Genomic DNA, 15634 nt, shown 5'->3' with positions numbered 1-15634 from the left:
AATGGCACCCTATTCCCTACGTAGTGCACTACTTTTGACAAGGGCATCCATAGGGTCAAAAGTAGTGCACTATATAGGGAATAGGGTGCCATTTGGGACACAGACACTCTCATTGTATCCAGTGTACATTTCCTGGAGTATTATGGGTGGTGAAAAAGGAGACATGTTGAAGTTACTGCTTGACTGAATTTACCTAAAGTTTCTGTATAAGTAGAGCAAGCAGCGTTGTTAATAAGTTATCCATTCATATCCCTAATTACTTACTGTACGTCTGTATAATTTCATATGAAAAGGAGCCCTAGCTAATGAGTAACCACTAGTATTATTTTTAACATGGATAAGACACTCCCTAATGAGGTAATGGGTGTTTTACTATTGGCACTGTATCAAATGATGGAGTGAGGTGGGTGAACACATAAGAGCTTGTGTGTCCCAATAGTTTTAATACGCTTTCTCTCCTTGTCTCCTTCCCTTCAAGAGGCTTTCTCTCCTGATGACCATTGATTTGAAAGGCCTTGGACAGGTTAAAATGGCAAGGTGATGGAAACCCATTAAGTGTACGTTTATCACCGGTCATGATGGAAAGAAGACAAACCAAGGAAGCCTTTTAAGAGAACCAGGACACGTCAAAGAGTCATCACAAGCAGATGATTTTGCATTGCTTCTTTGGTAGGTCGATGATACAGGATGATAGTGGAGGAGGTGGGCCGATGGTGGCTTGCAGTGGGTGTGTGTGCATGTGCCTGTCTGTGTCTGTCTGTGTTTTGTGCATTTATTTAACCAGGTAAGTCATGACAAATGACAACACATTATCTTTTGCAATAACGACCTGACCAGCACAATGATTCCGTGCAGCAAAACAGTGTGTGTGTGTGTTGAGGGTGTGTGAGCATCGCCGTGTTCCACTAACCTTGGCTGGAGGCCAGACCTCGCTGACTCACCAATAGTGCCTCCTGATTGTCGGCCAGGGCCTGTTTGGCCAGGTAGCGCTCCCTCTTCACCTTCAGCTCCAGAGACTCAGGGACGTCCGGCACCATCCAGTCTATCGCTCGCAGGACAAAGAACACCACATGCTGAAGATAGGGAGGGAGGGAAAATAGAACACATTAGGGGTGACAGGAAGGTAGAGAATAGAGAGAGAGAGAGAGAGCGAGAGAGAGAGAGAGAGAGAGAGAGAGAGAGAGAGAGAGAGAGAGAGAGAGAGAGAGAGAGAGAGAGAGAGAGAGATACAGAGAGAGTCAGAGAGAGACAGAGAGAGTCAGAGAGAGACAGAGCGAGTCAGAGAGAGAGAGAGAGAGAGAGTCAGAGAGATGGAAAAGAGGACCGAGGGTGAAATTACAGAGAAACCTCAGTGGAAGAAGAGGAATTCTGAGAAGAGCAGTATCAACAAAGGTGCTAAAATATTAAAGACTAAAATATCATGTGAGGACTGAGAGGCAAAGATTAGCAGGGAGCAAGCAAGCTTCAAAGGATCACAGGTACACAATAACATACACAGGTAGTAGATAAGGGGGTAAGAACAGGACAAGACAAGTAATGAATAGAAAGGTGGACATGGCACAGTATAACAGAAAGAATACAAAAGGCACATACAGACAGAGAGACAGACAGAGAGCTGGACAGAGAGATGGACAGAGCGACGGACAGAGCGACGGACAGAGAGACGGACAGAGAGATGGACAGAGAGACGGACAGAGAGACGGACAGAGAGATAGAAAGACAGATCCTTGCGTACCTCGAAAGCGATGATGAAGCCTAACCTAACAGCCAGGAGTTCCCAGTAAACCAGAGTGTAATTTCCATTGTTGTCCCTAAAGGCTTTATATCTACAGACAACACAGGGCACACAGCCAGGGTAAGAACAATAGGTCAGGGTTGTCAACATTAATTGTGCCATCTACTGGACAGACTTGGGCATTTACATTTACATTTTAGTCATTTAGCAGATGCTCTTATCCAGAGCGACTTACAGGAGCAATTAGGGTTAAGTGCCTTGCTCAAGGGCACATCGACAGATTTTTTACCTAGACGGCTTGGAGATTAGAACCAGCGACCTTTCGGTTACAGGCACAACGCTCTTAACCACTAAGCTACCTGCCGCATGACATTTAAAACATAATGAACATGGGAGTTTGACTTTCATGGAGTTTTGGTATGAAAATGCTTATAGCATTTGTTGGCAGTTGGCTAGTTTAAAGGGATAGTGCAAGATTTTGGCAATTAAGCCCTAAGTATGTAGATCAGGGATGGGCAAATGGAGGCCATGCAGTCTGCCCATGTTGTAGGCCCACAGATCAATTTCACATAAAAAGTCATATATTTTATGTACATTGAGTATAGAAAACATTAAGAACACCTGACATAGATTGACCAGGTGAATCCAGGTGAAAGCTCCGAACCCTTATTGATGTCACTTGTTAAATCCACTTCAATCAGTGTAGATGAAGGGGAGGAAACAGGATAAAGAAGGATTTTTAAGCCTTGAAACAATTGAGATATGGATTGTGTATGTGTGCCATTCAGAGGCTGAATGGTCAAGACAAAATATTTAAGTGCCTTTGAACGGGGTATGGTAGTAGGTGCCAGGCGCACCAGTTTGTGTCAAGAACTGCAACGCTGGTGGGGGGTTTACGCTCAACAGTTTCCTGTATGTATCAAGAATGGTCCACCACCCAAAAGACATCCAGCTAACTTGTCACAACTGATGAAAGCATTGGAGTCAACATGGGCCAGAATCCCTGTGGAATGCTTTCGACACCTTTTAGAGTCCATGCCCTGACGAATTGAGACTGTTCTGAGGGCAAAATGGGGGGTGCAACTCAATATTAGGAAGGTGTTCCTAATGTTTGGAATACTCACTGCACAAAAATATAAACGCAACACGCAACAATTTAAAATCTTTTACTGAGTTACTGTTCATATAAGGAAATCAGTCAATTGAAATAAATTCATTAGGGTCTAATCCTATGGATTTTACATGACTGGGAATACAGATATGCATCTGTTGATTACAGATACCTTTTAAAAAAAAGTAGGGGCGTGGATCAGAAAACCAGTCAGTATCTGGTGTGTCCACATTTGCCTAATTCAGCGCGACACATCTCCTTCGCATAGAGTTGATCAGGCTGTTGATTGTGGCCTGTGGAATGTTGTCCCACTCCTCTTCAATGGCTGTGCGAAGTTGCTGGATATTGGTGAGAACTGGAACACGCTGTCGTACACGTCGATCCAGAGCATCCCAAACATGCTCAATAGGTGACATGTCTGGTGAGTATGCAGGCCATGGAATAACTGGGACATTATCAGCTTCCAGGAATTGTGTACAGATCCTGGCAACATGGGGCCGTGCATGATCATGCTGAAACATGAGGTGATAGCGGCAGATGAATGGCACGAAAATGGGCCTCAAGATCTCTTCACGGAATCTCTGTGCATTCAAATTGCCACTGATAAAATGCAATTGTGTTCGTTGTCCATAGATTATGCATGCCCAAACTATAACCGCACCGCCACCGTCGGGCACACTGTTCACAACGTCGACATCAGCAAACCGCTCGCCCACACAACGCCATAAACGCTGTCTGCCATCTGCCCGGTATAGTTGAAACCGGGATTCATCCGTGAAGAGCACACTTCTCCAGCGTGCCAGTAGCAGTCAAAGGTGAGCATTTGCCCACAGAAGTCGGTTACGATGCCAAACTGCAGTCAGGTCAAGGGTGGTGAGGATGACGAGCACGCAGATAAGCTTCCCTGAAACGGTTTCTGACAGTTTGTGCAGAAATTATTCGGTTGTGCAAACCCACAGTTTCATCAGCTGTCTGGGTGGCTGGTCTCAGACGATCCCGCAGGTGAAGAAGCTGGATGTGGAGGTCCTGGACTGGCGTGGTTACATGTGGTCTGCGGTTGTAAGGCCAGTTGGTGCACCTGTGTAACGATCATGCTGTTTAATCAGCGTCTTGATATGCCACACCTGTCAGGTGGATGGATTATCTTGGCAAATGAGAAATGCTCACTAACAGCGATGTAAACAAATCTGTGCACATAATTTGAGAGAACTAAAATATTGTTGTGCGTATGGAACATTTCTGGGATCTTTTATTTCAGCTCATGAAACATGGGACCAACACTTTACATGTTCCGTTTATATTTTTGTTCAGTATATATATATATATATATATATATATATATATATATATATATATATATATATATATATATACAGTGGGGAGAACAAGTATTTGATACACTGCCGATTTTGCAGGTTTTCCTACTTACAAAGCATGTAGAGGTCTGTAATTTTTATCATAGGTACACTTCAACTGTGAGAGATGGAATCTAAAACAAAAATCCAGAAAATCACATTGTATGATTTTTAAGTAATTCATTTGCATTTTATTGCATGACATAAGTATTTGATCACCTACCAACCAGTAAGAATTCCGGCTCTCACAGACCTGTTAGTTTTTCTTTAAGAAGCCCTCCTGTTCTCCACTCATTATCTGTATTAACTGCACCTGTTTGAACTCGTTACCTGTATAAAAGACACCTGTCCACACACTCAATCAAACAGACTCCAACCTCTCCACAATGGCCAAGACCAGAGAGCTGTGTAAGGACATCAGGGATAAAATTGTAGACCTGCACAAGGCTGGGATGGGCTACAGGACAATAGGCAAGCAGCTTGGTGAGAAGGCAACAACTGTTGGCGCAATTATTAGAAAATGGAAGAAGTTCAAGATGACGGTCAATCACCCTCGGTCTGGGGCTCCATGCAAGATCTCACCTCGTGGGGCATCAATGATCATGATGAAGGTGAGGGATCATCCCAGAACTACACGGCAGGACCTGGTCAATGACCTGAAGAGAGCAGGGACCACAGTCTCAAAGAAAACCATTAGTAACACACTACGCCGTCATGGATTAAAATCCTGCAGCGCACGCAAGGTCCCCCTGCTCAAGCCAGCGCATGTCCAGTCCCGTCTGAAGTTTGCCAATGACCATCTGGATGATCCAGAGGAGGAATGGGAGAAGGTAATGTGGTCTGATGAGACAAAAATAGAGCTTTTTGGTCTAAACTCCTCTCGCCGTGTTTGGAGGAAGAAGAAGGATGAGTACAACCCCAAGAACACCATCCCAACCGTGAAGCATGGAGGTGGAAACATCATTCTTTGGGAATGCTTTTCTGCAAAGGGGACAGGACGACTGCACCATATTGAGGGGAGGATGGATGGGGCCATGTATCGCGAGATCTTGGCCAACAACCTCCTTCCCTCAGTAAGAGCATTGAAGATGGGTCGTGGCTGGGTCTTCCAGCATGACAACGACCCGAAACACACAGCCAGGGCAACTAAGGAGTGGCTCCGTAAGAAGCATCTCAAGGTCCTGGAGTGGCCTAGCCAGTCTCCAGACCTGAACCCAATAGAAAATCTTTGGAGGGAGCTGAAAGTCCGTATTGCCCAGCGACAGCCCCGAAACCTGAAGGATCTGGAGAAGGTCTGTATGGAGGAGTGGGCCAAAATCCCTGCTGCAGTGTGTGCAAACCTGGTCAAGACCTACAGGAAACGTATGATCTCTGTAATTGCAAACAAAGGTTTCTGTACCAAATATTAAGTTCTGCTTTTCTGATGTATCAAATACTTATGTCATGCAATAAAATGCAAATGAATTACTTAAAAATCATACAATGTGATTTTCTGGATTTTTGTTTTAGATTCCGTCTCTCACAGTTGAAGTGTACCTATGATAAAAATTACAGACCTCTACATGCTTTGTAAGTAGGAAAACCTGAAAAATCGGCAGTGTATCAAATACTTGTTCTCCCCACTGTATAATTGCAGGAAATGAACTCTTAAACTTCAAAATGATCTCTCCGCTGCCAAGAGGGGGGGTCGGTAAAATGTTTTTCTCGCAAGGTGGGGATGGATGTGGGTACGCAGACCCACGAGCCACTGCGGCCCCTCATGATGAGTTCAGATGTTTTGTGTGTCATGAATCCCACTTCCTGAGTCTGTTTTTGCCTGAGTTGCCTGTTTTCTGTCTTGGAGTCTGTTTCCTGAAGGTTCCTGAACGCACCCTGTCTGGTTGCCGGGCGACGAAGCTAGGCGGGAGATCTCTCGATTACTCGCAACCTGCATCTCATCAGCTGTCTGCACACCTGGTCCTGATCATCACCTCTTCATAAGCTCTGACCTGACATCCATTCCCTGCCGGATCGTTAGCCATGAACAGTATGTTGTGTCAGCGTATCAGCCTCAAAGTTACTAGAGTTAGTTTTGTTGTTTTGTACTTTTTGCTTGCCGTGTACTTACCTTCATTTACTCTGTCTACAGTCATTCTCCTGGAACATTCACCCAACCCCTGCCTGGTCGTCGGTGGCTTCTGTGCCATCATTGGATCTGCCTATTCACTCCCACCAACTCACCTCCGCTGCCCGCTCCGTCTCCTGGATTATTCTGCTTCTACATTTGAATCTGTAAATAAATACTCACCTTCGTTCTACTCACCTTGTCCTGGTCTGCTTCTGGGTTCTGCTTTAGAGAATCGTGACAGAACGATCCGGCCAAGGATGAACCCAGCGGACCTGGACTCTGTTCGCCATGCCATTACCCATCAGGAGAAGATGTTATGACAACACAGCACGGCGCTACAGGAGATAGCGTTGTCGGTTCGGAACTTTTCTGCCAGTCTGACGAGTATCCAGGCTCAGCTCAGTTTGCCGGCAGAGAATCCACCACCTGTTTCACCCCTCTCGCCTGCCGCTTCTGGAGCTGTTCCCTTCCGTGAGCCCAAGGTTCCGACGCCAGATAAGTACGAAGGGGATTTGGGAAGATGCCGTTCATTTCTTATGCAGTGTGGATTAGTGTTTGATCTGCAGCCCCACTCTTACGCCACAGACAAGGCTAGGATAGCATTTGCTATTGAACTGCTGCATGGTAGAGCTCTGGAGTGGGCTTCAGCCGTATGGGAACGACAGGACACCTAAATGGCGTCATACCAGGAGTTCACAGCAGAGATGAGGAAGCTGTTTGACCATCCAGTCCGAGGTAAGGACGCAGCTAAGCGTTTGTTTTCTCTTCGCCAAGGAGCTCGCAGTGTTGCCGACTTTGTTATTGAAATCAGGACATTGGCTGTGGAGAGTGGGTGGTATGAGGAGTCACTACAAGCGGTTTTTTATCAGGGGTTGTCGGAACAACTCAAGGATGAGTTGATCTTTTATCCTGAGCCTAGTGACCTGGACCGGTTGGTAGCATTATCTAGTCGGGTGGATAACAGAGTCTGAGAGAGAAGGAGGGAGAAGCAATGGGTCCGTCCAATCAATCAGCTACTCGGTTACCATTCGGGTCAGGAGTGGACCAGAACGAGTCGATCGTTATTCACCTCACGGGATTAGTGGAGGGGTCCTGCCTCCAGATTCTGAAACCATGCAAGTGGGGTGGCACGGGTTAACCAAGGAGGAGCGCCAACGTAGACGTGAGACCAACAGCTGCCTCTACTGTGGTAACTCGGGACATTAGCGAGTTTAGCGATTAACGCTTTTATCGATTCAGGTGCCGATGGCAGCTTTATGGATGCCGACTTGGTGGAACAGCTGGGGCTTTCAAAGGAGCAATTACCGGAAGCCATTGAAGCTACCACTCTGAACGGCAGTAGTCTGGCACGTATCACTATGAGGACTGAACCTGTTAAGATGCTGTTGTCAGGGAATCATTCAGAGGTTATCTCCTTCTTCATTCTGGCTTCTCCCCATGTTCATCTGGTTCTTGGATACCCCTGGCTGAGAGAACACAATCCCACGTTTGATTGGGTGACTGGCAAGGTAACTAGTTGGAGCATGGAATGTCATGCTAACTGCCTTAAGACTGCCTGTTCCCATTCTGTTCCCAGTCAGGTCATTGATCCTACCCCCCCAGATTTGTTCCTGGTTCCTGAAACATATCACGATTTGGGTGAAGTGTTCAGTAAACAGAAGGCTCTGTCACTTCCTCCCCACCGACCATATGATTGTGCGATTAACCTGTTCCCTGGAGCTGCCTATCTCAAGGGACATTTATACAGTATCTCTCGACCTGAACGTGAAGCTTTGGAGACCTACATAAAGGAGTCTCTAGCTGCTGGTCTCATTCGTCCTTCGTCATCACCCCTGGGAGCAGGTTTATTTTTTGTGAGTAAGAAGGATGGCTCTCTTCGACCGTGTATTGATTATCAGGGGTTGAATGATATTACGGTCAAGAACAAGTATCCCCTGCCTTTGATGAGCTCTGCTTTCGACTCCTTACAGGGTGCTACTGTGTTCACTAAGCTGGATCTACGCAATGCGTATCATCTGGTCCGGATCAGAGTGGGGGACGAGTGGTTGACTGGGTTCAATACACCTATGGGACACTTCGAGTACCAAGTGATGCCGTTTGGATTGACCAATGCTCCAGCAGTGTTCCAGAGCATGGTAAATGACGTTCTGAGAGATATGATCGGTCTATTTGTGTTCGTGTACCTGGATGACATTCTCATCTTCTCTAAGGAGCTTTCCAGCCACGTCCAGCATGTCAAGCAGGTTCTGCAGCGATTGTTGGAGAACCGCCTGTTTGTGAAGGCAGAGAAGTGTGATTTCCACGCCCACACTACATCCTTTCTCGGGTACATAATCTCCAGGGGAGAGATTAGGATGGACCAAGAGAAGGTTAGGGCGGTTCTGGATTGGGCCCAGCCCGGTACGAGATTGCAGCTCCAGAGGTTTCTGGGGTTTGCGAATTTCTATCGTAGATTTATCCGTGATTACAGCCGTGTGGTCGCTCCATTAACTGCCCTGACTTCTAGCACCAGAACCTTCTGTTGGAATCCTGAGGCAGACCGAGCATTTCTGGATTTGAAGAGTCGATTCACCAACGCCCCGATTCTCTCTCAACCTGACACTGCCCGTCAGTTTGTCGTTGAAGTGGACGCGTCTGATGTGGGGGTTGGCGCCATCCTGTCCCAGCGAAGCTCCACTGACGGAAAACTCCATCCCTGCGCCTTCTACTCGTCATCTCTCGTCTGCGGAGAGAAACTATGATGTGGGTAACCGGGAGCTTCTCGCGGTGAAACTTGCCTTGGAGGAGTGGCGTCACTGGTTGGAGGGGGCGGAGCAACCGTTTATTGTCTGGACTGACCACAAGAAACTTGCTTACGTGCAATCGGCTAGATGTCTCAACTCCCGTCAGGCCAGGTGGGCTTTGTTTTTTGGACGCTTTAATTTTTCCCTGACTTTCCGACCGGGTTCTAAGAACGGCAAGGCGGACGCCTTGTCCCGGATGTTCTCCAAGACGGAGGAGGGTGGGGCCAAGACTGAGACGATTCTTCCCCAGAACCTCGTTGTGGGAGCAGTTACGTGGAGGATTGAGGAGGAGGTTATGGCGGCCCTTCGGACGCAGCCCGGTCCCGGTAACGGTCCACCCGGTCGGTTGTTTGTGCCTGAGTCCGTCCATTCTGCTGTCCTCCAATGGTCTCACGCCAGCAAGATGGCTTGTCACCCTGGCGTGGCTCGGACGATGGCGTTACTACGCATACGATTTTGGTGGCCTGCCATGGGAGAAGATACCCGGAGGTTTGTTGCTGCCTGTCCAGTTTGTGCACAGAATAAGAGTACCAATCGGCCCAGCTCTGGACTTCTTCACCCCCTACCTATTCCCCGGCGACCATGGTCGCATCTGGCCCTGGACTTTGTCACTGGGTTGCCCCCTTCTGATGGGAACACGGTCATTCTGCCGATTGTGGACAGATTCAGCAAGTTCGCCCACTTTGTGCCCGTCTCCAAGCTTCCCTCTGCCTCTGAGACATCCAAGATCCTTGTTAGGGAGGTTTTCAGGGTCCACGGGTTGCCCAGTGACGTAATTTCCGACCATGGTACTCAGTTTACCTCTGCTGTCTGGAAATCCTTCTGTTTGGCCATTGGAGCTACAGTCAGTCTCACATCTGGATTTCACCCCCAATCTAATGGTCAGGCGGAGAGAGCCAACCAGAAGATGGAATCCACGCTGCGCTGCCTTGTCTCCTCCAACCCCACCTCTTGGGTCTCTCAGTTGCCATGGGTCGAGTATGCCCACAATACTCTCCCTACATCTGCCACTGGGATGTCTCCCTTCCAGTGCCTGTACGGCTACCAACCTCCCTTGTTTCCTTCTCAGGAGAAGGATCTCTCGGTTCCCTCTGTCCAGGCCACATTCGTCGTTGCCACCGGACTTGGCATCGGGCCAGAAAGGCCCTCCTTAGAGTTTCTGACCGGTATCAGCTCCAGGTGAATCGTCACCGTATTCCAGCCCCCGCTTATGCCATCGGAGATAAGGTCTGGTTGGCTACACGGGATCTTCCTCTGCGGACTAAGTCGAAGAAGCTGTCACCGAAGTTCATTGGTCCGTTTGTGGTGGAGAGAGTGATTAATCCTGTTGTGGTTCGACTCAAATTGCCTAGGACGCTCAGAGTCCATCCCACCTTTCATGTCTCCTGCCTCAAGCCTGTTCTCCTCAGCCCTCTGCTGCCCCCTCCGCCTCCTGCTCCTCCTCGGATGATCGGAGGTGGTCCTGTCTACACGGTGCGCCGCATCATGGATTCCAGACGGCGGGGTCGGGGTTTCCAGTATCTCGTGGACTGGGAGGGGTATGGTCCTGAGGAGAGGAGTTGGTTTCCTCGGCGTCAGATCCTTGATGCTGACCTCCTTCGTGACTTCTACCTCCTCCATCCTGGCGCTCCGGGTAGTCCGCCCGGTGGTGTTCGTCGGAGGGGGGGTACTGTCATGAATCCCGCTTCCTGAGTCTGTTTCTGCCTGAGTTGCCTGTTTTCTGTCTTGGAGTCTGTTTCCTGAAGGTTCCTGAACGCACCCTGTCTGGTTGCCGGGCGACGAAGCTAGGCGGGAGATCTCTCGATTACCTGCATCTCATCAGCTGTCTGCACACCTGGTCCTGATCATCACCTCTTCATCCATTCCCTGCCGGATCGTTAGCCATGAACAGTATGTTGTGTCAGCGTATCAGCCTCAAAGTTACTAGAGTTAGTTTTGTTGTTTTGTACTTTTTGCTTGCCGTGTACTTACCTTCGTTTACTCTGTCTACAGTCATTCTCCCGGAACATTCACCCCACCCCTGCCTGGTCGTCGGTGGCTTCTGTGCCATCATTGGATCTGCCTATTCACTCCCACAAACTCACCTCCGCTGCCCGCTCCGTCTCCTGGATTATTCTGCTTCTACATTTGAATCTGTAAATAAATACTCACCTTCGTTCTACTCACCTTGTCCTGGTCTGCTTCTGGGTTCTGCTTTAGAGATTCGTGACATTGTGGCCCCCACCCCAATCAAAGTTGCCCATCTCTGATGTAGATAAAGGGCTGAATTGCAAGAATCTCGCACTATCCCTTTAACAAAACCAAAGTGTGGATTGCAGTCACTCCTTTTCCATAGACTGCTGCCAAGCTATGGAATCACATATCTAAACATGTTATTTCACTGAACTATGCCTTTAAGTTTGTACAACAGCTATACTGTATCCACTATATTGTGTTCCAGTGTGTATTTATGATCACAATTACCTGCACATGGGATGGCTGGTGTAGCTGGGAGGAGCATAGGCCAGAGTGAAATTAACATATCCGTTCAGATCGTTGTCAAACTTGTACTGGTAGAGCAGTCGTGGTAAGAAATCCGACGTGAAGGCGATCAAGAAAGCCTGAAAGGGGTAGATTGATATACAAAAGTATTTTATGGTACAGTAAATTAAAATGAACACAAATGATAAAAACTCTACATAATAATATTGGAATCATTTTAATATACTGCTTAAAGTGACATTACAAAATAAAAGTTGATCAGATTTTTGAATTTAAAAGAATACAGCACACGGGTAATGATGAGGTCATCACTGTGCGACTCACGTTGACGATGACGGACAGGTGCGACAGGGCCTCCAGGATGTTAAACCACACGCCGATGTTCTGGGCGCGCTCGGCCACAGGCCGCCGGTACTCACACACAAACTTGTGGGCGTCCAGGCGCACCTCGGCCCAGTTGTTGAGTAGGGCGAAGAGCGGCGCCAGAGGGAACGCTGCCACAAAGATTGTGATGAAGCCAAACTGGAGCACTGTGGGACGGATTGAGAAGGTCATACGTTAGCAACCCTACTGAGGTAGTTGGGGGATAAGGGTGGGGGGAGTAGACAGGGGAGAGATTGTTCTTTATTCTTATGATAATATAAGACAAAGTAATGCATTCACAATACATCAACAATATCCACTTGTAAGAACAAAAAAGTCATGAAATATTGATAGCAAGATTTACTAATTTTTATGTAATCAAACCAATTTGGGTTTGTTCTTTGTTTGTGTAGTTTTGAGTTCTATTAACTTGATGGATTTGTTAACTTTTATAACACTTTATGTAATTAATTTCACTTTTAGCCTTCAAAGATTGTATTGCTTGTATGCAACAGAAATAAGTACAAATCCACTGAATCCATAAGGAATCTATTTCGGGTCGGAAAATGACTCCTACTGCTAACTCTCAGAGTGTTGTTGTTGTCTTACCGATCTCCAGGTACTCCTCAAACAGGCCCTCACACTCCACCAGCTGATAGTCCTCCTCCCACCGCCGAGGCTCCTGGCAAGCCTTCGTTCCCCGCACCTTATTCAGCGCCCTCTTCTGTTGCCACGCCTTCACCTTACTAAGGAGAGGAGGACAGGAGGAGAAGAGAGGAGAGAATGAGCAAGGAGGGGTGTAGAACAATGCAAATAGAGAGAGCATTTCTCAGCACCTACAGCACTCCCACCATAGCTCCTTTGCTGGCTGGGCCAATACTGCAGTACAGTATACTAAAGCCACACTGTACCACCCACACAGAGTTCCTATCATTATACAGAAACCATGCAGACTCTCACACGCTAGAAAAAAAAATCTGAGGCAAACACTACTAGACACATCTCTTTGTGCTTAAGACAACTCTTCATTGTCATGCTACAGTGCCTTCAGAAAGTATTCACACCACTTGAGTTTTTCCACATTTTGTTGTGTTACAAAGTGGGATTAAAATGGATTTAATTGTCATTTTTTTGTCAACGATCTACACAAAATACTCTAATGTCAAAGTAGACGAAAGATTCAACATTTGTATAATTTTTTTAAAATAACACTAATATACTGTATCTTGATTAGATACAGTAAGTATTCAACCCCCTGAGTCAATACATGTTAGAATCCCCTTTGGCAGGGATTACAGCTGTGAGTCTTTCTGGGTAAGTCTCTAAGAGCTTTCCACACCTGGATTGTGAAACATTTGCCCATTATTATTTTAAAAAAGTCTTCAAGCTCTGTCAAAGTTGATCACTGCTAGACAACCATTTTTAGGTCTTGCCATAGATTTTCAACCAGATTTAACTCAAAACTGTAACTCGGCCACTCAAGAACATTCACTGTCTTCTTGGTAAGCAACTCCAGTGTAGATTTGGCCTTGTATTTTAGGTTATTGTCTTGCTAAATGGTGAATTCATCTCCCAGTGTCTGGTGGAAAGCAGACTGAACCATGTTTTCCTCTAGGATTTTGCCTGTGCTTAGCTCCATTACGTTTCTTTTTTATCCTGAAAAACTCCCCAGTCCTTAATGATTACAAGCATTCCCATAACATGCTGCATCCACCATTATGCTTAAACATATGGAGAGTGGTACTCAGTAATGTGTTGTATTGGATTTGCCCCAAACATAACACTTTGTATTCAGGAAAAAACATTAATTGCTTTGCCACATTTTTTGCAGTATTACTTTACTGCCTTGTTGCAAACAGGATACATGTTTTGGAATATTTGTATTCTGTACAGGCTTCCTTCTTTTCACTCTGTCAATTAGGTTAGTATTGTGAAGTAACTACAATGTTGATCCATCCTCAGTTTTCTCCTATCACAGCCATTAAACTATGTAACTGTTTTAAAGTCACAATTGGCCTCATGGTGAAATCCCTGAGCGGTTTGCTTCCTCTCCGGCAACGGAGTTAGGAATGACGCCTGTATCTTTGTAGTGACTGGGTGTATTGATACACCATCCAAAGTGTAATTAATAACTTTTTTTTTTTTTTACCCATCTACCAATAGGTGCCCTTCTTTGCAAGGCATTGGAAAACCTCCCTGGATTTTGTGGTTTAATCTGTGTTTGAAATTCACTGCTCAACTGAGGGACCTTACAGATAATTGTATGTGTGGGGTACAGAGATTAGGTAGTGTTGGATTCTAACTTGAAATATACATATTAGAACTTATTGATTACATTACATGGGTGAATAGGAACTTTGTGTATGGAAAGTTACTGAGTGAGACGAGAGGCAATATTCCAAAACATGTTATTGTTGAATATTACATTCCTAAGGAAGGAGGTAAAGAGCAACAATCTAGTCAGTTCCTGATAAGGCAGGCCAGTTTTGGTGAAATTAGTACCAGGAGGGATGTGGAACTTAACTCAAGATAAGGTCAACAGTTGAAGAGAGAAGAAACCTCTGGGAGGGGGGCCAGAGAGGCCCGCTACAATGACCCTTTAACTATAGTCCACACACACACAATACCAATGAGAGGAACAGACTCAGTGTTCTTGCCTAGCAACACAGACAGATTGTTTATCCTAGTCATATAAGGAGGTGACTCCGCCTAATCGGAAAAGTATAAATATATGCTTGTGTGACTTGTATGTGTGTCTGCAGCTAAAGCACCTAGTGGGTTGAATAGACTTGGTTTTAGCTTTTTCTAGTCGTCCGTTTGAATTTTTACTCTATTTGTTCAGACCTAACAGTAGGCATTCAAAAATCATGTTAAACACTATTATTCCACACAGAGTGAGTTCATGCAACTTATTATGTGACTTGTTAAGCAAATGTTTACTCATGAACTTATTTAGGCTTGCCATAACAAAGGGGTTGAATACTTATTACATTTACATTTACATTTTAGTCATTTAGCAGACGCTCTTATCCAGAGCGACTTACAGTTAGTGATTACATATTTTTTTTATACTGGCCCCACGTGGGAATCAAACCCACAACCCTGGCGTTGCAAACGCCATGCTCTATCAACTGAGCTACATCCCTGCCGGCCATTCCCTCCCCTACCCTGGACGACGCTGGGCCAATTGTGCGCCGCCCATGAGTCTCCCGGTCGCGGCCGGCTGCGACAGAGCCTGGATTCGAACCAGGATCTCTAGTGGCACAGTTAGCACTGCGATGCAGTGCCTTAGACCACTGCGCCACTCAGGACTGCGACCACTGCGCCACTCACTTATTGACTCAAGACAGTTCAGCTTTTCATTTTGAATTAATTTGTAAAAATGTCTAACAACATAATTCCACTTTGACATTATGGGGTATTGTGTGTGGGCCAGTGACAAAATAATCTACATTTAATCAATTTTAAATTCAGGCTGTAACATAACTTAATGTGGAAAAAGTCAAGGTGTGTGAATACTTTCTGAAGGCACTGGTCGTGGTCAAAGGTTTTGAGTATTACACAAGTATTGGTCTTCACAAAGTTTGCTGCTTCAGTGTTATGAGATATTTTTGTCAGATGTTATTATGGTATACTGAAGTATAATTACAAGCATTCCATAAGTGTCAAATGCTTTTATTGACAATTACATTACGTTTA

The 15634-nt window shown here is 46.0% G+C and overlaps 1 protein-coding gene across 1 annotated transcript in view; it reads right to left on the bottom strand.

Moving 5' to 3' along the window:
• Window positions 1–905: 905 nt before the first annotated feature.
• Window positions 906–15634, bottom strand: part of LOC311148093 (anoctamin-7-like) — a gene marked incomplete at both ends in the record, with an annotated part of 40685 nt that continues 25956 nt past the window's right edge. Inside the window, 5 exons of the mRNA XM_084185005.1 lie at window positions 906–1073; window positions 1736–1826; window positions 11555–11691; window positions 11897–12102; window positions 12545–12681. Of these exons, the coding sequence (XP_084041131.1) occupies window positions 906–1073; window positions 1736–1826; window positions 11555–11691; window positions 11897–12102; window positions 12545–12681 (739 nt within the window). The remainder of the gene's footprint in view (window positions 1074–1735; window positions 1827–11554; window positions 11692–11896; window positions 12103–12544; window positions 12682–15634) is intronic.

This window comes from Coregonus lavaretus (assembly GCF_964263955.1).
Source record: "Coregonus lavaretus genome assembly, chromosome: 20".
NCBI classification, from domain to species: Eukaryota; Metazoa; Chordata; class Actinopteri; order Salmoniformes; family Salmonidae; genus Coregonus; species Coregonus lavaretus.
The sequence above is the reverse complement of the archived record's forward strand: the minus strand, read 5'-3'. Positions and strand labels throughout refer to the sequence as shown.